The sequence below is a fragment of the Telmatherina bonti genome (assembly GCF_933228915.1).
Source record: "Telmatherina bonti genome assembly, chromosome: 4".
In the NCBI taxonomy this organism is placed as follows: Eukaryota; Metazoa; Chordata; class Actinopteri; order Atheriniformes; family Telmatherinidae; genus Telmatherina; species Telmatherina bonti.
Genome location: NC_136622.1, coordinates 15,125,608 through 15,151,413, shown reverse-complemented (window position 1 = coordinate 15,151,413; position 25,806 = coordinate 15,125,608). Strand labels below are relative to the sequence as shown.

The following is a 25,806-nucleotide window of genomic DNA, read 5'->3' as shown; positions in this document are numbered from 1 at the left end:
ATCAATGTGTAAAAAGCTTTGGCATGGTACACACAAACAGTAATATGATAATAACTGGACACACATCCACATAGTTACAGTTGCACATAGTGGTTGAGACTGTGACGCCATCAGATCGCCTTCAGTAGTACAGATTCATTTTTGTCAGGTCACAGGAAAACCTTTAGCATTATTATTCAATCACTAGACTTACATTGTGATAAAATGGATTTCCAAAATCGTATTAATTCCCAATCAATAGTTATTATGATTTTGTATCTAAATCTAAAATATCTTTTGAGTTGTTCTCAAACCCAGATCTCATGATTCAGAGCAACAACCCAGGAACTATTATTTACAGAGCAGATATTGACTGATATGTGTGGTTTAGCGGGATAAATACTCCACCAGGGATTCATTATGTTAACTGGAGTATGAGTTGTTCAACAGCCTTTGTGTTCATACCCACTAGATATTCTGGGTAGATGTAGTTATTATATTAAAGTGCAGATCAGTGAATAAAGCAGTGGTGCTATGGATGAGATGCTAATTACAACAAACACAAGACAATGAGGTCTGATGGATGTTTACCAGCAGTTAATGACAGTTTTGTTGATGTGCAAACATTGTTTCACTTGGGGAATGAAGAAGCAATATTGTAATCAGTCACAAGCTTTGTTACATGCTAATCAGACAGAGATGCACTTAAAAAGATGCTCACAGGAGGTGCTCATTTCCTTTCAGATGTTCTTTAGACTTCTTCAGCCAAGCCTTCAAATATTCGCTTCATCTGAAACACAGAAAAATACGGGGAGGAAAGGGAAGCTATCAATACTGAATCCATAACAAACACCCAACAAAACCTGGAAAATCCACAAAGACATAGTCTTGTTTGCAAAGAAAATCAAGTGCATCTGTGTGAAACAAACATCTGTCATGCAAATTCACAATTGTGGGTCAGCGTGGTATAAGATAACATGCAAAGACTTGTTACCTCTGGCCATGTGATGTGCCCGACTAGCCTTCCTCTGTCTGTCACAAACAGGCTTGGGGCCCCTAGGAGACTCAGGACATTGTGAGCCTGGGAGGATAGAAACAAAGTGATATAAAGTAACAGAACTTGAAAACAAAATTTCTAACTGGTCAAAATTACATGAATAAATCTCCAATAAGTGTTTTTCTGTAGCCTTTTACTTCAGGTTTCATGGAGGTCAACTGAAAAAGATCAAAGTAAAAATAAAAAAACAAAGAATATTAGCGTACATTTTTTTCTTTTTTTTTTTTTACTCCGTCTCACCTGAAAGTTAAAGAGTATTCTGGTAGTATCATAGCCATCTGATGACTGACACGTTTACTCAATCACATCACTTTCTTTAGGTCTTTGAATGCTTGAAATATCTCAAGCATTAACATGCCCACTGTGTTCACCAGTTTGGCCTTGAGTGTTTCTGCTGCATTTGGAGTAGTGTAAAGTAGGTTTTTATTTCTTCGACAAGCTGCCAGCTGATGCTGAATGATGCAACCAGAGGAAAAAGTACATTTATGAGCCCTTCAGCTAAAAAATTAGAGGAAACTCGCTATAAAGCTTTATAAATTTGCTGAGGTGCTGCTGATGAAGGTAATAATCCTCTGTGACACTATTCACACCCACGGTTTTCCTGCTGTTTAAATACAGAACTACGATGCTGGCATGGAACAGAAAAAAAAACGTAGTTTGGTTAGGTTGGTAACATAACTGCGGTGGAAGCGTTACAGTGTGTTCAGACCAAATGCGTTTTGAGCGTCGAGAGCGGCAGGTTTCCATGTAAAGTCTATGGGGAGGCGCGGCAAGGGAGCCCAAAACACTCAAAACGCGACGCGAGAAAGCTCGACGCTCCCTTGCCGCGCCTCACCATAGACTTTACATGGAAACCTGCCGCTCTCAATGCTCAAAACGCGTTGGGTCTGAACACACTGTTAGCTTGACAAATTGGAGTGTCAGTAAAATGTTCTGCACGTAACCATGTTGTTTTCTTGCGGAAGCGTAGCGCTGTCATCCTGCTAAAAAAAAAAAAAAAAAAAAGTTTGGGCCTTATTACGTTATAACGTGATAGTTTAGTGTAAAAACGTGAAACGTATCACATTATAACGTGATGTGTTTTATTGTAAAAACGTATAACCACTTGAACGCTGGAAGGATTACATCTCTCAGCTGGCCCGGGAGCGCCTTGGGACCCCCCGCAGAGTTGGCGAATGTGACTGGGGAGGGGGAAGTCTGGGCTTCCCTGCTTAGGCTGCTGCCCCGCGATCAGAACCCCGATAAGCGGTAGAGGAGGGATGGATAGATGGCACTTGGATGCACCTAAGATGATGTTTGCATTCATAGCGATTCTTGCACCGCTCAAGTTTCAATTAGAAATTATGCCACGTCATGGGGATTGGACTCATTTTTCCTTATGTACAGACCCATGCCTTTTAAAACTGTCCTTAAACTACGCATATTTATTACAATGTGATCCAAAGTGTTCCAAAGCACCATAATTTCACAAGTATGAAGAAAAACTCGTCCTCGTCTAAAGTCGAAAATGACTAAGTTCACGTTTTCAGATGTGATATGTTTCACGTTTTTACAATAAACTATCACGTTATAACGTTATAACGTAATAAGGCCCAAACTTTTTTTTTTTTTTTTATGAGGATGACAGCTCTACGCTTCCGTATTTTCTTTACCTAAACCTATTCATATTAAATGCCTATGAGAGGGACATGTACCTACCTTCCTATCAAGTACCTACACATGTCAAACCTTTGGAAAGCTAAGATTATTGAGTTTTGAATGCTGTATATGAATACTCATGTTCAGTAAAAACTTATTTTTGACCAGTTGTAAATGGAAATCTAGTTTAAAGCCATCTGTAACCAAGTAGAAAAAACACACAAAATGGACCTTTTATACCAGAAAGGCTGGTATAGTTGGTTCACAACAAGTCTTTTATCCATATAAACCTGTTTTTGGCAAGAAATGAATAACTTGAAGGGATTAAACAGTGTAACAAACTATGTTACCCGTAAATGTGTAATGATGTAGTTAAGTAGTACAGCAAAGGAAGCCAGGTTGAAAACAGAGAAGGTTGATACAGTACAGGTTTTAGGCTTAAGAGTCTGAAGTCTTACACCTTCTCTCACTTTGTTTTATGAATGTACTGGTCATTGCATGAGCAAATTATGACATCACCATTTTATTGCCCCATGAGACATATTGGACTTGTTTCAGACTAATCGTTAACGTAATGACAGCAGGTATCTGCAGGTATAGCATAAAAAGCTATAGTGGCAGTACATCATACAGAAATGCAACCAGTTTAACCCTTTCATGCATGCTTTATTAAAAAACAATGCAACATTTTTTTTTTAAAAATACAGTATTTTACCTCTACAGACATATGCAATGATACCTTTTTGGTTTATTAATGATATATAGAATTTATCATGATTTATGATTGATTTTAATGTATTCTATAACATATTTATAAAATGATACATAATCATTATTATATTATGTAAATCTTCTATAAAATGTAGTTGTATCATTTTCTTTTCCTATCTATTGCAAAGGCAAACTTGTGCAATTACATTATGTTCAGTTATATCATACATTTATTTATTTTCCAGAGAGTGGAAATGTACCAGATGACTCACTAATATCCACTGAAGTGTTTTATTTACAGAAATACATCCTCATTCATGAAAATGCAAGAAAAAAGCTTGTAAATAGGTGTCCACTACAGGGTCACTATGCATGGAGGTTAAACTTATCTGCTTGTTTTCCTCGAGGTGGTTGCACTTTTTTGGGTTTTATTGGTTGTCTAGTTGCTTGTGGAGACAGAAGTGCCCACATAATCTTCTCTGTTTTTCAATCACGCCAGGAATTATGCAACAAAAAATTCAGAGGCATGCAGCTGGCAGAAATGATATGAACCGTGTTCAGCATGCTGGTTTTATGATACCAGGTTTGATAATATCCAACATTTGCCCACATCAATAAATGGTGACAGTGAGCATAAATTTGCATTATTTGTTGATCACACTCTTTAAAATAGTTCACTGCAAAGGGACAATAAAAGTGAACTTTGTGCTTTGAAGACAAAGCAAAGGTTTCAAGAGTTAATATGTGATGGGTTGGGAATGAAAATATGTCGTCATGACATTTCAACAGGTAGTTGTTTTTTGGAATTTGAGACCCACAGCTTGGCTAATTAGAAGACAGTGGATGTTTCTATAAGTGTGGGGCCTGCCAGACTGGAAGCTTTATGAGTTATGATCATAAATCTGGAAGCTTCCATAAGTTCTGATAATTTCCCGCTAGGTTTTAGCTTTATATGTAACCAACTTATGAAGGCATCAACTATCTCTTCTGACAAGACATGAACAAAAGATTGTTTTTTCTACATTATTCAATGATGTATATATCTCAAATCTGTGCTGATGACATTTCCACATGTTGAATTTTCCTACCTCCTCAACTGTGTTGTGAGGTGATAACAGGATTCTGGGTGGGTGAACGCAGCAGACCTTATCCAGATGTTCCTCTAGACTCTGCAAAGTGCAAAATAAATGTCAGAATCATTCATATCACAGGGCAGCATTCAGCATTAGTTGTTGTTTTGATCCCCTTGAAGAATTGTTTTCATGCTTGCTATATTTAATCCTGTGCCAAAGCTTCAAGGCCCCAAATCAGTTTCTGAAAACCACTTTATCAAAGCAGCTCTGTTTCCTCGAGTATTTTTCCTCTGATTAGATAATGCTTTCAAATGGATGTGAGCCGTCACAAAATGAGCTTTTACAGCAGTCAGTCAACAGCCCTCTGTACATCTTTCTCTCACCATGTTTTTTGTTGTTAAAAAGATCTTAAAGTCATGAACTGCTTTCCAAGTTGTCTTCCCCCAGCTCGGTTGCTACCTATTTCCATCCAACCATTTACCTGATTCAAAGGCCGACGCAGGAACATCAGCAGCTCTGAACGCAGAACAAACCCAAGTAAAATCTGTGACTCTTGAACAGAAAATAACAATAAAGAAAACAGGAAGTCAGTTTCTTTTTCACAATTGGTGTTACAGCTTAAAGAGTGTTTAGCTGTTTTAACAAATTAAAATGTGTCCGTATGAATCGCTGGTGAAAGGCGAAGCTGGTTGTTTGAATTTTTTCTCAAGATTACAAGATGCTTTCATACTGAGCTGTATGAGCCTTTTAAGATAAATTTACATAATGTTTATTATTTGTTTCCACCAGTCACTGTAGTGGTTTTAGTTAGTGTTACGTCAATGTGTGTGACTGTTACGTTTAAGACAAGTTATGGCTAGTGCCAGTTCTCAGTAGCTGTGTTGGTTTTTGTACAAGAAGATGTAATAATGATGATACTCATTTAACATTTCCATTCCATGGATAGATGACCATTTCTCACTTATGAGAAACAATTTGCTAATTAAGTATTATAAAGCCAAAAATGTGCTAATTTGCATACTTCAGTCATCCAGCTAATAAATGACACCAAGCTAGTCAATAGCAGAATCAACTGTTTAGCACTGACGGAAAACATTTCTCAGCTTTTTAATGGGTGCAGTGCACATTTGTAACACTGCTGCTCACACCACATGCATTTTTTTTTATAGATGTGACACTGTTTTAAAAGGAAATGCTCTAAGATTTATTTCCAAGAGTTACAACCCAAACATTCTTATGTTTTTGTGCTGTATACATATGTCAGCGCACCATTTGTGTCCACCACAGGAATTTGATCTTCTGTACAGGTGTTGATAGCCTGCTGGACCTCCTGTGGCCCAGCTGCTTTCTGAAGCCGTACTGAATTCATTCCCACAACCTGCCCAACTGGTGTGGAGGGAAGCCTAGAAATAATATCACAATTTAAACAAAACCATAGGTTGTTGTGAAATTGACACTTAATTCTGAGCTGCATGTTGCACATAGAACAGTAAAAGCTGAGACGCCATAGACCCAGGAGAAAAGCCAATCACAGCAAAAATCTTCAAAAGATGTCACTTGTAATTCTGCACACATTTTTGAGTCAGTTAGAGTGTCTGGCACACAAGAGGCAGATCTGTGACCTTTCTGAATTTTCATCAGTGCTTATAAGAAGCTGCAGGAAATTTCATTTCGAGCTAAATACACAGTGAAGTCTGAAATCCCTTGAGACATTAATGAGACCTTATCTTGTGGGGCATCTCATCAAGTTTCGGTCACTTTAAAAAAGATTACTGAAAACTTAGGCAGATTTTCTTAGTGAGGTGCGCCTAATGACGGCTGATTCAGCATCCATCTTGCAACCTTGCTATATTCTGAACTCTCTGTAGACATTTAAAAACAGTCTTAGCTTAACTCAATCTCTGGCTCTTTCCCTTTTGCTCTTTCTTTTCCTCTCTTCTTCTGATAACATCCTCTTGTATTTCTTTGATGAATCAGTAACTGTGTGTTCAAACCAACCGGTGGGCTGATATCAATTTGTTGGCATTTGACACATTGGCATTAAGCAAAACTTGGCAGTAACATGATGAAGCGTCCAGGAGGCATGAGTTATGAATGAGGTTTGTCAGCCTTCGGATGCTGCTGAGGAGCAACAGTATCAGGAATGTACATAATGATTGTCACTGTGCCATCTAAACGAGTCAGAAACACATTTCTTAAGATCAGAAAGTAACGTAGTGCTACTTTAATTCAAGACTTTACTTCAAACTTACCTTCAACAAAAACATTACAATGTTCACTTTATTTATGTTTTCCATCAATTAAGTGAATAAATACGAATGGGAGGTTTTAGATTCCTTATCAGTGTCCACAGGTTAAGTGACAAGAACAGGAAAATTACTTTAGTGAGCGGACGACCACACCGTAAGCTCACTCGGTGTGAGCATATGGTGTTTAATCACTGTCAAACCCCAAACAGTGATTAAAAGACAAACTCTCAGGAATATCCGGTTAAAAAGGAGGATTTCATCATTCCTTAGAGCATAAACATGATGTGTTCTGCTCACAGACAGAAAGATGTGTTTTCGTTTAACATTTGTTTATTTCTTTGTCATAGCAGGAATTAGGGAATAACACATTTGTGGGTTTATTTTTAATAAATATAACTTGTGTGTTGAATAGCTGAGTGATGAGATGATCAAAGTCTATTTATTCAGCTAATGCATCTCTGTGGGATTTATATGTTAAAACAGGTATTTTCTTTCTTACACATAATGCACAAGTTACAAATGATGTTAGTAAATGTAATTTATTTTGGACATTAGTTTTTGAGTTGTCGAGTCATTAAATGACTAAAACTTTATGATGTCACATGTACGGGTACAATTGCAGGTACATTATATTTTTTCTCCATGTATTTTCTTATCCTTTTTAATATTATTCATGTGCAAAAAATCACATCTTTAAGTGTTATATCTTTAGTTTTAAAGATCATCTTTATTTATTACAATTTGCTTCTGCTACAATCAGAGGTTTACTGAGATATACTGTCATTTTAACTGAGCACAGTGCTTTGTTTTTACTTACTGAGGAGATGCCTTTGCCAGAGAGGGCAGATGTGGAAGTTTCTTGCTTATAGAGAGGGCATCGTAGAAAGATGGACGGTTCCCAGAGCGTGCCATGGCATTGGCTAACAGAGTGCACAGGAGGATGGGGACGGCGTGGCTGAACTGGCCAGTTAATTCAATTGCCAGGAGAACTGGGGACAATGTGTGAGTTACAGCACCGGAAAATGCCGCGGCACCTAAAAGACAAACACCATGCTTCAGGCTGACTATATTCTGAGCCATCACACTTTATCAGAGAATAATAAATTGTTATCACTTTATGCATCTGTGTCTTTACTTTTTTTTCTTTTTTAATTTAAAGCAGCATGAGTTATTTATAGATTGTGTATGTATGCATACTGGGATGGTCTCCCAATGGAGAGGATGCTCTCCATTTAATTACCGAACAATTAGATTTAGTTTCGTTTGGTTAAAAAAAAAAAAAAATCCAGTTCAGGAGAGAAGGGCCGAGACTTAAGCCATAAAGACCCAACCCATTAAAAAAAAAAAAAAAAAAAAAAAAAATCAGATAAGTTAAACTGTTTTTAATATAAGACCTTTATTTGTCCTTTTAACAAAATGTAAAATAAAAAGTACCAACTTTTTTTTAGTATATTTACCATTTATTGTGTGATTGTTAAAAAATATATTGTGTAAATTTCTGCTTTCTGATGTGCATTAAGGGGGAAAAGACAAAAACAGGATTGTGTTCCACAGGATTTTGAGCAAAAACTGCACCATAAAGTGATGCCAAATGTCTCAGAAACTGTACGCATCATATATGTCACGCTGGGTTCTTATGGGTTAAACTTGAATACAATATTTTTAACACTCACATAAATAAAAGAGATATTTAAAATATATAGGTGCACTACACTGACTGAGCTACATGTCAGTTTTTTTTCTCTGAGTTGGAGATATCAAGCAGATTTTCCCACCTGCAAGTGCATAGCCTCCAGGATTTAAAGACACCCACTGTGGGCCTAAAATCACTCCAATGGAGGACACATAAGCCACTCCTTCACCAAACAAACGGCCAATCGCAGCTCCTGGAATGGAGAAAACATGACAGGGGTTCTATTGACAGGGAGTTTTTACATTCTAACAGGATGATCATGCAATAATCATCCTGTTAGATAATAATGTTTTCTAACTTAAATCTGTTTTTGAGCAGTTGACACATTTTGTTAAAAAAAAAAGCTGCTGTTTTGTCACTCACCGTAGACAAACACTGGCATGAAGTATCCAGCTGGCAGAGGCAACGTGCATGCGAGGACCAACATCCACATCTCAGAATCAACAAAGATGAGACAATCGGTCAAATCCCTGCAGCTTAGTTGGCACTTTCACCACTGCAGATGAATCATTAGCAGTCTCTGTGCCGGCCACGTTTGCACTGCTCTCAATATTGCACATTCAAATAGTGAATAATTTTCATTTGCATTTCACATTTACATGTGGAAATAGGAGAGAAAAAAAATATGGTAAAAACTGAAAATACAACACAAAATGCCTTTGAGGTGAATTGCTTTGCCACATATTAGAAACTACTCCCATTCTCATCTATTTTTTCTGCAAGAAAGCTTTTTTTTGTTCGCAGCTCAAATGGCTAACAGACTTCATGATAAATGCCAAGCTACTTCTTTGCAAGCTGCAAAGATTTCATGCCGATAAAAGTCATAAAATCGTTCCCTCTGCCTGCAGCATTGCTGAGTGGGCATCAAGTATCACACAACATTTCATCCTCAAAGGTTAAACTGCCTTTTATTTGCAAAACCTATTGTGAAAATGTCAGTTACTGCTTGTCAATTATGAGTCATGAAAGAAGATAAGCTGAAAGAATATGTTAATTAATTTGTATTATTTGTACCTTCATGAGCAGAAAGAAAGCCAGAGAGGAGAAGATGGAAGTCCCTGATGAGCACCACCATAAAGGCTGCAGTTGCACAGTTGCATTGTGGGATTGAGAGCTCCATTGCCTGCTATCCAGAAGGGAATTGAGGAGCTCTTTCATACTGTACTGATGAACAGAGATGAGTGACATTCTGATTACACAACTTAAGATAGTATATAACAAAAAGCACCAAGGAGTGTTACTGATGCTATCTTATGTTTCCTTCTGGGCAAACATCATGAAAAGACCAAAAATAACAGTTTATTTTCTTTTCCAGTTTCCAGACTGTGATGTGCAAAGTGCCAAATTAATCTGATATAACAGTATAAGGTGTGACTTTTTAGTGATTTAATAAGAATGAGAGACTATTATAAAGTGAGTTACACTGTGAGATGTGCTCAGGCAAAGTATTTCTGAAACAAATCTCACATTATGACGGTCAGTGTCGGGCTGATGGAGTGTGGCACTTCGTTTATCTTTTTGCTCATTCATCAAAATAACTGAGTCAGTCAGAGTTTAGTAAGAGAAATAAATACAATAAGATCATGCTGGAAGGAAACTAATGCCAAAGATGTTGGCAGTTATAAATTAGACACAGCTGTAATTATGTTGTAACTTACCCCAGAAAATAAGCAGACCTAATGATGAGTTGAATGATGCATTGAACATTAGGATCTGTCTACTGACAGAATGATCAAGCGGTGATGCAACAGATGGTGTGGCCCCGCAGGCCCAGAATAAAAACAAAAGTCATAGATTCAGTCTGGGATTACACAAAGAGGCAGAAGCGAGTGAGACATGTTTAAAATACTTCTCACATAATCAATCTGTTGCCAATGCATCCCTAGCGAGTACAATTGTTGAAGACTTTTTTAGTTTTAGTGCTACATTTACAGTAAAACAGCTGTGCAGAATAGGAGCAGTCAGAAATAAATTTGTCCGAGCATGCAAGCCAGTGCAACACTGTGGTTTATTGATGAATTTGGAGCATTTTTTTTTTTTTTAACACAACAAAGGAAATCTTTGAGTTTGATCTTTTCATGAAGATAAACAAAGTTTACATCGACTCTTATCCTAACCCACCCCCAACTAAAGAACATTAGAGATTACATCATATCCCTACACAGCAATGAAACATATGAAGATATAAAAACAAACACAAAACAAGTAAAAAAAAATCCAATCAGCTGAGAAACATTTTTCATTTGTCAAATATGACTTCAGCTCAACAATGTTTGTACAGATACATAAAAGTTACAAACTCGAATGAGCCTTCGAATCGTGCTTATTCTTACCTGGGAAGCCATGTACTGACCAACCGAATGGGGAAAAGTCAGTGATGCCAGAAAGAAGACCACCAGGCCCGAGTATAGACCCTTCCTGCAGAGAAGTTTCCACACATGCAGGAATTTAAGTCATTCCTGGTGAAATAATAAATCACTTAGTTTATATATGTTTGAGAGACCAAACTGTCAAACGAGGAATTGATTTTCTGATACAAACACAATCAATAGAGATTCTTGGACACTTTGAATGGAGCAAGAATAGGTTTTGAAGGTGATTCGGCAAAGTTTCAATCTCTGACTTTCACACTTTTAAAATCTCTCACTCTGTCGTCAGCATCTTAACGAAGACCCGGTTTGTTTTGGTGAAATGCAGGAACCTCCGATGGCAGAAGAGGTAGCAGCAGCTCACAGCCCCACACAGCAGCCTGTTTCCAGACAGCGACACCATCCAGAATGAGAAATAGAGGCCAATTTTAATCCAAGCAGCCACGGACAATCGGAAATCATTAGACTTGGGGAAAGGATGGGGAGGAGGCCAGGAAATGATTTGAATGAGGAAAAACAAGTCTGAATGGCAATTAGAAGAGAAGGCAAGCACAGCAGACCTGCTTTTCATTGTGACTGGCATCAATATGAATGCCAAATGGCAGTTTTATCAGTGAGACAGCAACAAACAGAAGACTTGTTTAACTATGCAGATGGCGTTGAAATAAACTTACCCCAGCAAGGCAAACAGGAAAATCTCCAGCGGGTAGAAAGGTAAAGCGGTGGGAAAATTAGTTTTGAACAACGCCAGAAGAGTCTCTGTGAACAGAAATTGGAGTTATCCCTCTGGTTTTTACCAGATCTAATATTTTACAGCTTATTGCTCTGAGACTTTAATGAAATGTTCAGTCAATTTAAATGCCACTGCTAATTTAGCAAATTTCATTATACGACATGGCAGGTAATTAGATCACTAGGTTATCAACACACAAGTTAAATAAAACAAACATTTAACTTATTAAAACTACTTTAAAATGTTAAATAAAATTTGAGATTTGACCTTTAAGAATATCTTATAATTGATTGTCTAAAAGAATCTAAAAGGCATATTCCATCTGTAAAGTACATTTTATGGTAATACATCATAGCCTTCAGGTTGGATCCTTCATTGATCTCCTTAAGAATCTTGTGATAATGTTTACTACTATAAAATCAAGGAACTGTGCTAAATTTTGACTGAACCCTACTTCATATGAAGCCTGTTGAGCAGCCCTAGTGATCATTTAAAACTATGCAGATATATCTTGATGTTTCTCCATAAAACCCATGCATTTCAAAGTTTGGCTCAGAAGCACGGACTTAAAGACTTTCTAAGTAAGAACAAATATCTGGGAAGAAACTTTGGTGCTGTTGGTGACCCATGAATTAATAGTTACAATATGTAATGTCAGATTACCAGGGTTTGTCTTTAAAGTCTAAGATGCGAGGTGAACCTTGACCTTGACCAATAGGGGGCGAGTGCTGATTAGAAGGAGCCGTAAATCCATTACCTCCATCTCCACTCCACACTGTGAACAGGCGGAAGGTCAATGCCCCGCAAGCAGCTGAGAAGAAACATGGGCAGTAATGCCTGAGGGCGAAGTGCGAACACATCACTTCCACACTGAACAGCACACCTACGCCACAAAACACAAAGGAACAACAGAAATAATGCAGACGGCCGTCATAAACAGTTGTACTTCCTGCATGCTACCCAAAGAAAATTACATTTTGCATGTAGACTATAGTACATGTGGTGTTAATAGGTAGTTGAATATTTTATGTTAATGGTGACATTTTGAGTTTGTTCCACAAAGGGAATCTAAAGCTGCAGAAGAGGAAAAAATAGAGGTGGAGAGATCAAAACATTAGCATTAGAAGTGATCAAAGGAGGAAGGCATGCGAGAGAAAAGGTTGAGCAGATAAACATGACAGGGGATCGAGGTGTGACAGACGATAAAAGACAGGGCATGCGAAGCTTGCCGGGAAAATAAAATCAAAGGCGGAAGTTCTTAAACCAATAAACAAGACTGAAACGAACAGACTTAGCAGGAGCTGATGCAAAGAAGAAATTAAATCGTTCCTAGGGTTGTTTGATTTATGCATGTGGTCAAGTCATCTCTGTCTGGCTTTACTGGTTTTCTCACCACTGATGGGAGCTCCGAAGCAGCTGGCTACCCCGACTGCGGCAGCTATAACCAACATTTCTGTGGCTGCTTCTTCCTGGAAGATGCATTAGTTGTAATGGGTGGCCTTTTTACTCTCTTTACTGACATTAACATCTAACAGACACAAACACTTGTTATGATTTTCATTTAGCTGAGCAACATCTGCAGCATTTTCACAAGCAATTAGGTCTAATCATTTCTTTTCTTAGATAAAACAGTTTAAATCACAAACCTACAGCAACTTGAAGCTAAAATGTGAGTTTATTTCCACATTATCATTCTGCTTCAGCACCAGGAAAGGATTTTATTATCCCCTCACAAGACCTACCTGTTGGCTTTCCAGCCACATCTCAAGGTTTTCAGAAAATTCAAAAAGGCTGAAATCACCTTTACTTGGGATGATTCATTCAATACAATTTACAAGTTTAGTAAACTAATTGCTGAGTTATCACAGCTTTGAGGCGTCGTTCTGCAGCCACATGATAAATCCTCACGAAGCTGCTAAATGTTTCATAGCCTTGACTTACATTTGGCCCTCTGCTATCAGCTTTTTGCTTTTTCAAACCAGAAAACCTAGTACAATACAGTCCTCTGTGATATAAAAGTAGCTCTATGTGCAGTTTTATTTACAACAGATCTGGAAAGGTTTTATGTAGCTGGATACGAATGGTTTTCCATTTACCTTCTTACCGCCTTGTATGAGAGTGAAGAGGTTATCCAGGTAGGCGCCTAACATGGTGGAAAGATGCACAAATGGACCCTGATTTTGAAACAAACACAAAATAACTTGTGACAAAGCTGAAACACACAATCACCTGCATAGTTATATTTCAGCATAGAGGTGTAGATTTAATTTAGCAGACAGGCATGCTGAGTCATCTTTCACCACTTTGCCGAGGAAAACAGTGCTGCCGGCTGCCAGTGTGCTGATAAGGCCCACGAACTTGGTAAATATATTTGTGAGGGACAAGTAATGAGGCAGTTCGATGCCAGCCAGCATGGTCCTCACTTCTGGTATCCCTGAGCCTGAGAGGAAATAAAGCGACAATAACCAGACAGTACAAAAGCATTCAAAAAGTTGTAAAACGCTGCACAAAGTGAGTTTGTAACAATGATATCTGAAGAATCCAACAGGTATTAAGGGAAAGCGAGAACTGTCAATTAAACCTGATTCAGTTTTTGACTGGTTGGCTGTGATAACTACACCATACATTTTGGGGCCTGAGGATGCAACACCCAGAAACCTGGTTATGAAAACTAATTAGGGTCCGAGTTATACGAAGTATAAATCAGGCTCTATTCTGGTTGAAATGTTCTGCACAACTCGCTCAGATTTTACCCCCTTGGCCTCCCTAAAAAAGTTGTGAAACTTGGCACACACCACAAGCCCGGCAAAAACAGGGATATTCTATGGGTCACACACACGTCAATGCAAAAATGGCTTGACGGCGCCCCCTAGACACACAAAAAAAAAAATCCCCCATAGAATTTGGTAAAAAAAAAGTTTACTTTGACGTAGGACAACAAAATTTGACACACATGTCTAAAACTTCAAGATGAACAGAAAAGTCAGTTGTACACCTGTCACCATGGCAACTGGGTATACGCCATCTTGCCGTTTACGACTTATTTTTTACCCCACTTCTTCAATTTGGGTGGATCGTATTTGAACAAACTAGTCTGAGGGGATTTATGCAATTGATTCCAAATTTGGCAGAAAGCTTTGTGACAAAATTGAGATCAAAATTTATTTAATTCTTTCTAATAGGAGGAATGGGGTTACCGTGGCAACCCATGAAAAAAAGCCTTCTCGCCATGAAACACAGTTTACTCATATCTTGGCAGAAATACATGCGATCTGCACCAAAATTGAAAGTATTCATACTTGTCAGGTCCTTAACACGTTACACCATTCATTGTGGGGGCCAAGACTGTCCTCAACGCTTACTTTGATGTAAGACAACAAAAATCAGCACACATGTCTAAAACCTAAAGACAAGCAAAAAAGTCCATTAAGCAACTGTGGCCATGGCAACGCGGTGTCCGCCATCTCGGCATTTACGTCCACTTTTTCACTTTAAGTGCATTGTATTTGAACGGACTAGTCTGAGGAGATTCATGCGGTTCACTCTGTATTCGGTAGGAAGCTTGGTGACAAGATGAAGATCAAATATTTCTAATAGGAGAAAGCATGTTACCGTGGCAACCCATGGAAAAGAGCCTTTCTCACCATGAAACATGGTTTACTCATACTCCTGTAGAAATATATGCAATCTGCACCAAAATTGACAGCATTCATATTTGCTAGGTCCTTAACACATTACACTATGCATTGTGGGGGAGGTGGGCTCTGTTGGTCCACTTTGACATAGGGCAACGAAATTTGGCACACATATGTAACATACCAAGACAAGGAAAAAAGTCAATCAAACGATTGTTGCCACAGCAATGGGGTGTTCGCCATCTTGGATTATACCCTATTTTTCACTTTATGGTACGCATGGTACTTGAACAAACTATTTAGAAGGGATTCATGCAACTGACTCCAAACTCAGCAGAAAGCTTTGTGACAAATTGGGGGAAAGGGTTAAGGCCTTATGGATGCCGCTTGCAGTTTAATTTGTTTTCTTTTCATTTTCTGGCAATATGCAAGGAGTTCAAACAAGTGAACTGGAAGGAACTGAGGAGATACAGCAGAATAATGTCCAGTAAAGACAGTAAAGGTAGATTTAGAAAAAGGGAGAAATGTAAGCATTTTCTCCTGCCACGCCTGCAACATAAACACAAACCAACATTTCAGCATCTGAGAGTAGATCCCTCTTTATTGGAAACATATGAGTTTTGTTTTTTGTTTTTACATTTTCCACAGTAGACTGATAAGATCATGGTTTACTTTTTCACTGTGTATTTGCCTTCACCACAGCCTGATTTTTTAAGATAGTATCACAGTTGACTTTTCCTCAATGATGTTTAGTTCAGATTGGAAAGAAAGATGTTTCCAAAAGAAACCAAGGGATGGTAATAATATATATATATATATATATATATATATATATATATATATATATATATATATATATATATATATATATGTATATATTACTGCCTTTGTGATCTTTGTCCAGATAATACTGTGAATGAAAACCTGATGTGTCCTTCGCAAAATTGTGCGCGATATGCATTTTATCTGATGATATTTATTCAAAACTGTAATATTTAAAATTCAGCTTAACAGTATATTTATATAAACACACACACACACATATACATATATATATATATATATATATATATATATATATATATATATATATATATATATATATATATATATATATATATATATATATATATATAAACAAAGAAATTCTTTTAATTGCTGGCAAGTTCTCTGAATGTCTCCACTGGGATTTTAGACCACTCCCTGGATGACCTCCATGTCTGTGAGGTTTGAAGTCTGTCCCAGTTTTTCTCAGTAGAATATTGCTGGGAATCAATTTGGAATCTGACCAGGCTCAACCAACATGTTTTTTTTTTCTTTCTTTTATTTTTTAGAGGATGCAATTCTGTCCAACACAAAGTTTTTCTGCAGGCTGATTGATATTTTTCACAAGAATGTGATAGTCCTTTTCTTTTGCATGATTCCATTTCCCTGGGTAATGCAGTTAAGACCTGTGACTGGAAATAATAGGCATAAACCCTTATATTTCTTTTACCCTGCTTGGCTGCACTGTGGTTCTGAGAACTAAATGCCTCGCCTTTCCTCTGCCATTCATTGCCAAGGTAAGCTTTTGAAAAGGTTAGGTGAGCTTTTGTGTGCCTTTCTTAGACAGTGTTAGTGTCCATGGAGACCAACCTTGTGCTGTTTTTATTGGAGTGTCTGAAGTGCTGGTGCCAAAATGGATGGGATTTATTACTGCTAGTGATCCTTGGACTTTGTTTGATCTTTTGAAAGCAGAAATATATTAATAATCTGGAATAACTACTCATTTGAAGAGTGATCCCATCATGTTGTGTGTCTTATTTGTGTTTGTGTTGTACTTTGTTTTGTGTGCCTTTAATAGATGTTTGTACAACCTGGGAGCCAGACAAAATCTTGACCTGAAACCTCACCCACATCTGTAATGGTAAGGACACATTCAGTTCTCAGAGACTAAAAGATTTAGCCACTGAATGCATGGGAAGGAAACAAATTGTTCATTCTATGGCTAAATTAATTTGCAGAAAAGTCTAAAAAGAGTTCACACTAAATCTATTTCTGTGATTTTATTTCACCTGCAGATTGATGGAGAAACACAAAAACACAGAAGAGACTTCCACATGTGTCAGTATGAATATAGCCCGCTAACTATTGATTTGGACAATTTGGGGGGGGAATGTAACAACAGGAAAATCATACTTTAAATAATGACTAAGCATTTGCCTTCCTAGTGCCTCTATTGTTCAGAAAATCATGGTTTTTTTGCAGAAGTGGACCGACCTGTGGAGAAGGGACAAATGTTGTGGGAGAATGTTGATGCAAAAGCACAGAGGCATGCTGGGTAAAGAGTCCAGCAGAGGAATTGTAGCAGAATGTTGCCATCCAGTTTCATGTACAGCCACTGGTGAGCTACAAGTGACGTGAAAAAAAAAGAATTTACTGCAGCGTACTGCCTTTGTTTACTTTGCATGTGTATACATGGAACATTCTGCATATGCATGTATCTGTGTGTGTGTGTGTCTACCTCTCAACAACTTGGTTACACTGAAGTCCATGAGGAAACTTAGAATGGCTGCCAAAATGCCCAGGATAGCGTAGCCATACCATTCAATCCCACACACTGCTCCCAAGCAAGCTCTCAGCTTCAGCAGCCACACTATGAACAGAAAAACTCTTCAGTTAAAGCTGCAAGGTCCGTGTGAGGGAAACCAAATCCTGTTGATGCAGAATGCCTGAGAGCGTAAAGATTTATCTTTCATGCATAGAAATGATCTGAGCTAAAGAGCACACAGTACCTGAGCAAAGTAATTAAGGCTTTGAGTGCTTTAAGCTCTCTCCCCTTCCTTAAAGCTTGTTATCTTCTGATTAGTCGATTTTTGGAAGTCTGCTGATGAGTTAACACCTAAGATGTGAGTATTTGCTACAAGCTCTTTGTGATGTAAATGTACTGTACAAACTGCAACCCTTTTATAAAAGAATTCACTTTATATTGGAAATGTTCACACCTCAGGCCTAAATAAGACTTTTTTTTTGCCAATATGTCATCCATTTCTGATTTTTTTTTTTTTAAACAGTCTTTACAGCTGAATTTTTCAAACTAAAGGTCACTTTTATATGTTGTCCTAAATTAGATACATATTGGATGTTTTTTTTATCAACCTTGGTTTGAACAGTCATGTTACTTTTTCTTCCAACTTCTATATCTTTGAAGTGAGACAGACATCAGATGCTGTGTGTTATGTCACATCTTCAGCCAATTGGAGCTCAAGGTTGAGGTGAATGAATAAATAAATAAAAAAAACAATGAGGGAATAAAAGAAAAAATACTGTATTAATCCAAGAAAGAAATTGTAATTTGACGATGATGATTTGACAATATGGCTACATCTTAATTATAAATTACAGATACGTTTTAAAAAGCAAGTTATAAAAAAAAAAAACCTGATCTCAGCAAAAAACTTATTTAGCATTTTGACCTGTACTGTGAATGTAGAGATTAGATCAAATAGAACATAATGGTTGTAAATGGTAAGGTTTTATTTTTGATATTCACATGATTCTGACAAACTTAGTGCAACATAAAAAAGGACAATGAGTCCTCATGAGGTTCTTCAGTGAAAAGACTTAGAAGATATTTCTTTTGAATGTTCTCAGCTCCAAATGCATTTGAAAAAAACAAAAAAAAGACTTAGCAGCATAGAAAGCTTCAAAATATTAGACTAAAATTATAGATTATGAAAAAGAAATTTATTAAGCTAAAGTCTGTATTAATGATGAGTAGAAAATCAGTTTGTCCTTGTCGGTACAATCTGAAATCATATTGATTGCCTTCCCCTTGAACCAATCAATAATTCACATCTTCTTACATTTATGTGAAAGAAAATTTGCCATTTTTTGCATGTTAAAGATTTAACTCCAAACTGGTATGGATTGCTAGAACATTATTGATAATATCTAGCAAATTTATCTCATCAATCTAACCTTTGAGAATTGCGCGGGCCCCCCTGCATGGCTTCAATCGATCCGAAAGGAGCGTGGTCTTATTATGGGATGTTTCCAAGTGATTTTCTTGCACCTGGATATTGCTCTTCATGTCTGTTTCCCTTTAAGGCATTTCATCCAAGCTTTTCCTTTTACCTAAAAAGTGAATCATAATGTGCTTGTAAGAAGTCTGAAAGAAGATAAAATGTGTGCATCGGTCAGGAAAACTTACCTTTCAGCAGCTCTTGAAGAATTCTCTATGTATAGTTACATATAACTGTGTACTGCAGATGACTTGATACCTGACTGGTAAATGACCTCTGTTTGAGGTATTTGCATAGAGGTGATGGATCAGTCACGGCTGAAAGCGTAGCTAATATTAACTCTTTAGAAGAACATTTGTAGGTCCCCTTCATTTGTCTGATTTTCAGAAATGCAGTGTTAAGAGAAAAAACAGGTTGGCCATCTTTTATAAACCTTTGTTGATATAATCAGAAGCACAATTAAAAATGATTTAGTTATACTATTTTTTCTCCACACCATGATAATGCTACCTGAGTCTGAGGGCACAGACTCACCAATAGGGTGAATAAAGTGTATTCATTGTGTATGTAAAGTGCCCTGTGACAACATTGTTCTGAAGTGGCACTATACAAACAAAGCTGAATTGAATTGAACATTACTTATTTTATTATGGAAGCTATTATATATATATTTTAGATTTAATCAAATAAAGCATAACCATAAATTTAAACAATAAAATCGTGAATGACACGAAACTTTCTTTAATTTTCAGGTAGATTTTAAAATCTAACTGTTTCTTTTTCAAACTTTTAAATGGCTTCGTGACTTCTTGGCCTCCCAATCTTTTACCATCACACACTTCCACATCCCACATGTCCGCTGAGCAGCTTTTCCTCAGGCTTTCACCATGACTGCATCTTAACTAGAACAACTTTCAAAACCTTTACTTTTGCCATATTTTTCAGGACCTTCAGAAGTCAAAATGTTCCTGTTTGTGAGTACATGTGTTACAGTTTCACACAATGCAAATCACAAGCATGCAATTTGATGAGCAGCTGAAGACATAAAAGAATTTTGTAAGGGGGGTGTGCCGCTTGAGCATCATCTTTATGTCCATTAATGATGAAACTTGCAGCTCTTAAGAATGAGCTGAAGCACATTTTTTACTGGCTCATTATTATTATGGAGAGACCTTTATATATACAGTGTCTCACAGTAGTTGATTATTATTATCATTATTTTATTTCTATTTTCTTTACATTTGTATTTGTATTTGTATTTTTTCATTTGTATGGATCCCTATTAGCTTGCTGCAGCTAGCTGCAACTATTGTTCTTAGGATTCTTTTGTGAAATACAGTAAAGATTTGCATGTATTTGTGTTCATATTCTAATACATATAAGCACATACTTACACATACATGCATACACACACATACAATTATACTGTTTACATACAAAAGCATATCCATACATACACTGTGTAGCTAAATATCTGCAAATATTAGTTTATTAGTGCATTTTTCTCAGTATGTGGTGCTCTGTAGTTCTTTTAGAGGTCAATTTTGAGGAAACTTTGCAAAGCTAAAGACAGGTGGCACTAGATAATATCAGGATAGTCATAGTTGTCTTATAAGCTTTGGGGGGAAAAAAGGTATTGAATTGCAAGATATATCTGAAATTAAAACAACAATGCTTAAGATGACTGATGTAGATAAACTGCAGAAGTTGTTCTGACCTTGGTATCAGTGTTGAACTCAAAAGATCCCATAAAAAAAAAGTCCCATAAGACAAGATAAAACATCACAACGAAACAGTCAATATGAAAACTCTAAATGTCTTATACTAAATGTCTAAATGGTTTGAGGGAAATCAAGACTTACCAACCTTGAGAAGGTCATGGTAATCATTGTTGAGATTAAATTAAACACATAACGTCGACATTGTATAACCATTGGTTGATGTTTAACTTCCTTCTTCTTTAACTTACAATTAGCACATGAGTTATTTTTAGATTCAAAATCTGCATACTGTGTCAGACAGACACACCAACTCTCACACATTCATATATATGCTTATGAAGTGCTTTTTGTCAGTGTGAAACTTGTTTCCATGGCAACAGCACATCAAGACAACTGGAGTATTTTTAAAGGTTTCTGCTCAAGAATATTAAACGACAAGATAATCAATTTGGGTAATATATTTTACAAATTTGATATTTAGAAATACATTTTAGAGATACAATTTAGCCTGTTGCTGTTTTTTTTTTCTTTCTTACTTTTTTTTATTTTAAGGGAGGGTGACTCAGTCCCGTTATCAACCTGATCAATTCCAGAAGGAAAGTAATTGTTTTGTTGACTGAATACCTCTACACAATGGAATATGGACTTCTTGGGCCAGTTTCTGAGGCTTCTAGATCAATTGCTCCCATTTTATGGGTGTAAGTCTATCTATCTATCTATCTATCTATCTATCTATCTATCTATCTATCTATCTATCTATCTATCTATCTATCTATCTATCTATCTATCTATCTATCTATCTATCTATCTATCTATCTATCTATTAAGGCATAACAAAAATACGACACATTTCTAACTAAAATGTATCTTGAGCCAGGTGTGTTGTAGCAGGGGCACATTGAAAACCTGCAGGACATTGGCCCAATAGATCCAGAACGGCTGATCCCTGCTCTAAATATATGTGAGTCTTAGTCTTGGTTAATATGAGGTAAAGACCAAGATACATGTTGTGCCTAGTAGCGTGGAGCCAAAAGATTTCTAAAGACAAACACTGTAATGAAAACTAATTCAACTCATAACATAAAACAAAATCATAGCTGGTTTTTGTTTGCCAGGATTTCTAAGAATGACAAACAAGCTGACAACAAAGTCAATGAATGAAATGCAAGACGGGGAATGTGATCCAAGGTTGTCCCAGCGCTGACATTGAGTCACCTCAAAATGTGTGTGTCTGTGTGCACATTCCTTTTGACACATACATAGAGGTTTGGCACATGCACACACACATACACACGCACCCACTTTGAGGCACACAGTCATCTATCCGAGACGTCAGAGCGCATTTCACTGAGTGGCATTCATTTCTTGGAAACCTACTCTAACCATAGTTATAATTAGTACTTGCCTAACTCAACTATAGTGTTTTTCCAAAAACAACTTTATTTTTATCATAAGACCTTTCTTTTACAAAAATATTTATAAAGTTTTCTGGGCTACTGCTTCCAGAAGGTGTCTTTCCACACGGTTATTTAGAGGTATTAAAGTGTTTATTTGTACTTTATAAAACTATATATGGCTTTATAGTTCATATCTACTGCCTTGTTCTTGCAGTTTGACCCCACTCTCACCTTCATTTCACTCCCTTGCTTGCTTGAACACCATCTCATCCATGTCTCTCACTGAGACAGCGAGGAAAAGATGAGGTTATAAATACTGACAATTGTGATTTATTTTCCTTTTAAAATGTAATGAGTCACTCTGTGGAGACTTGCTTTTGGTCAAAAAAGAAAACAAACAGCTCACACACTGCAGGGCCCCAATCTAAGCTTATCTATTGTACCAAACAAGTGACGTTTCAAGTACTCCTGCTCCTCATCATATTGTTTATGCATTGCTTGGCTCACCACCTGCTCCCTGATTTTGTGGTGTGCATGCATTCCCTATTTGTACAGACTTACTTTTTGTCCCCACAATGAAGACATGTCCCCAAAATGTCACCACACATAAAGATTATTTATGAGTGCAGGTGTACGTGTAACACAGATTAACAACCACATGGACTGATGTTTGGGAAGTGTGACAGAGGAAACGATGATATGATAATAAATTAGTATTATTAAAATGTTTCATTTCATAAAGCCCTTTCTATACAAGCTTTTCTCTCAAAAAAACAATTTTGAATTTTTTACAGTGCATGTATATTTCTTTACAGTGTCATGTAACTAAATGATCGTCTTTTTCTGGGGTAGAACAATGGTGCAGCATTTTTATCTTTACTGGAAAGAAGACAGGATTAAAATGTCACCCCTTACATGTTTGCCGTACCATCCTCAAAGAATTTACATCAGAATGATGTAAATTATGGTTCAACTTCATTTATTACACAGAAAATAGTTCTTCCCTCAGACACCTTAGAAAAGCACATTTATGGCCAGTCTGTCAGTGGTACGTATCGTTTAGGGGTTAATTTTTCTATTCCTCTTCTAACTGAGTTTCAGCTGCTTGGAAAGTTCATTTAGCAGTTCATCACTGGGGATATGTTCCTAATACACTTGTTTTACAGTCTTTGGATGCAGGATTAGGGGGGAAATGCACTGAGTTTTCTTGTGTTAATATCAGGTTGTTCTTATCCTTTAGGGCTCATCAGTGGGGTGCTTGTTAACGATCAGGGTGTATGTTATGATGGATTGAACTTTCTTCTTCACATTCAGATGGGTCTTCATGATCTATTCTGTTGTTCTGCTGGCACTTAGTTGTGACCTCCTCATGGTTTGCCATTTATCTGTGGGATCTGAAGGTGTTTGTAGCTCCTCTGAGTATCTGCCATATTGCCCTTATCTGTCCCATGGCAGATAAATCCCTTCAGTTGTGATCATCTTGTCATTGTTGAAGTCTAAGAGTCATTGTTTCTCTCAGACCTGGTATGCAGCTTAAATGTCATTCATGCTATCAGTTTTAACTTTTTATTTTGCAGTTATAGATTGATACTTAACACAGTACATATGTGTTTATTTCCATTGACTTTAATCTACATGTAGTATGGGAACGCTTTAGGGTGGCTCTTGGGGAAGAGCAGTTGTCCTTCAACTGGAAAGTTGGGAGTTCAATTCCAGGCTTCCCCTGACTAAAATGCCAAAGTGTCCTGGGGCAAGACGCTGAACCCCAAGCTGCCCTCCGTATGAGTGTGCGTGTGAATGGGTGAATGTGACAAGTAGTGTAAAGTGCTTTGAGTGGTCTGCATGACTAGAAAAGCGCTATATAAGTACAAGTCCATTTACCATTTTGAACTTTAAAACAAGATGTGCTAAGATGTCAAGCTTCTTTGAAGTACTGTTGCTATGACACCATTACTACGGTGGCCAGAAAGCTTTTTGTCTTTCCTGCTGAATCCTCTTTTCTACATTAAATTAATTAAACCAGATGAATAAAACAGCATATATATATATATATCTTATAGTATTTTCAAGTTATATACTGTACATACTTTATTATTATAATCTCATCTAGAACAGATCACTCTTGAAAATAAAGCATTGGGTCTCTTAGAGATCACCCGTATGAATGAATGAAGTTTTGTTTCATTCATTCATTCATTCATTCATTCATTCATTCTTAAAATATACCTGAAATTAACCCTTCTGTATCCTTTCATTATGACAAATATAAATATTATTTTCTAGTTGCATTGTGTAGTTGATGTGTACCTGTTGCCTCTTTGCTTTGCAGCCTCTCCTCTTCATTACTCTTTCATTTTTCCACTTTGCTCTGTAATCTCTTACCATCAACCCATCTGACAACCTGTCACTTTTGCTAAGCTTTTGACATCCCACCATCAAAGGTCCTTCCTCTGTGTGGAGCAGCATGTCTCGGAAGCAGCCTGATCTCAGGCTTTATGATTTCAATGCTTTAAAGTTGGCAGATTTTGAGGGTGTCATTGTTTGCTGTATCCAAGCAAATGCTCTTGATGGCAGTTCCATTAGCGGTGTGCAGCACTAAGGCCACTGTGAACCAACAATATTACTGTTACTATGGAGGCTCAGTGGGCTTTCTGTGTGGGAGGAGGTGAGTTGCTGGGCTGGATTTAGCTATTGGGGGTGGGGGTGGGGGTGGGGGTGGGGGGGGGGGTCGGGGGGGTTGGCTTTGTGCTGTATACTGATAAGCCTTGAATCAAGTAATACACTGTAGGGTCGTTTACAATTTGGAGTAATTTTGTAAATGTCAAAACGAAAGAACATCTGGCGGGAGATGGCTTTTTAGGCTGATTATAACGGCAGATTTTTAATGATGCATTAGTATAAATCAGCAATAAATCAACAGATGTGCTGCTTGTGTCTAAATTGAAGACTACCCACTGTTGACTGAAATGGTAAAGCAGAAGTGAAATGCGTAACATCGCAGAGCCCATAAATGGGTTTTAATAGATTAGCTGTCAGCAGCACTAACTTGAGAGAAGAGCAGTGAGTGTTTTCTAATCAGGATGGGTTGTGCTCTCCATGCAGATATTAATAGCCACCGAGCAATGTCACCACTAAGTCCCCCGTCGCTCCTCATGGCTTTGTTTTGAAGCACATTCTTTCCGTCTTTGTTTGCTCTTAACTTATCCTCAGAGAAATGAGGTAAGGCTCCCTTTTTCACTGTCCACTTCATTTTCTCACTTCATTTTAGCACAGCAGGAGGAAACAGCATTATACGGCAGACCGTGTGGTAATAACACCCCATGTTTAAAATACAGGAGGCAAAATTAATAAACAGATGACTAACGAGTGAAATAAAAATGGCCTCTAATGAGATCATGCCATGCTGTGAAAACCTCGGACTCTGACATTTAATGGCAGACCCATGTGTGGATTCAATTTCAGGTCAAAGAAACATCGTTGAATATTAAGAAAGCAAAAGAAACAGACAGATGGAGTGATGGTGCGCAGTGGGAATTAAAGGGGGGAA

At 37.3% G+C, this 25,806-nt stretch overlaps 1 protein-coding gene across 1 annotated transcript; it reads right to left on the bottom strand.

Moving 5' to 3' along the window:
- Positions 1–635: 635 nt before the first annotated feature.
- Positions 636–24,699, bottom strand: clcnk (chloride channel K). Its single transcript, XM_079239394.1, has 20 exons — positions 24,567–24,699; positions 19,098–19,253; positions 17,641–17,772; positions 17,397–17,525; positions 13,803–13,942; positions 13,599–13,676; positions 12,896–12,971; positions 12,260–12,385; positions 11,444–11,528; positions 11,048–11,149; positions 10,734–10,818; positions 9,415–9,564; positions 8,764–8,833; positions 8,483–8,593; positions 7,525–7,741; positions 5,728–5,861; positions 4,940–5,010; positions 4,474–4,554; positions 974–1,060; positions 636–769 (listed from the first exon to the last, which is right to left on the bottom strand). The coding sequence occupies exons 2-20, from the start codon at positions 19,207–19,209 to the stop codon at positions 731–733; spliced, it is 2,025 nt and encodes a 674-aa protein (XP_079095520.1). The 5' UTR covers positions 19,210–19,253; positions 24,567–24,699; the 3' UTR covers positions 636–730.
- Positions 24,700–25,806: the final 1,107 nt, after the last annotated feature.

Bases quoted from the DNA above. Each gene is read 5' to 3' on its own strand.
- clcnk (XM_079239394.1), bottom strand. From the start codon at position 19,209: ATGAAGAGCAATATCCAGGTGCAAGAAAATCACTTGGAAACATCCCAT. The intron at 10,819-11,047 runs GTGAGAGATTTT...ACTTCTCTGCAG, and splicing joins GTTAAGATGCTGACGACAGA to GAAGGGTCTATACTCGGGCC. The intron at 5,862-7,524 runs GTAAGTAAAAAC...TATTATTTCTAG, and splicing joins CTGGCAAAGGCATCTCCTCA to GCTTCCCTCCACACCAGTTG.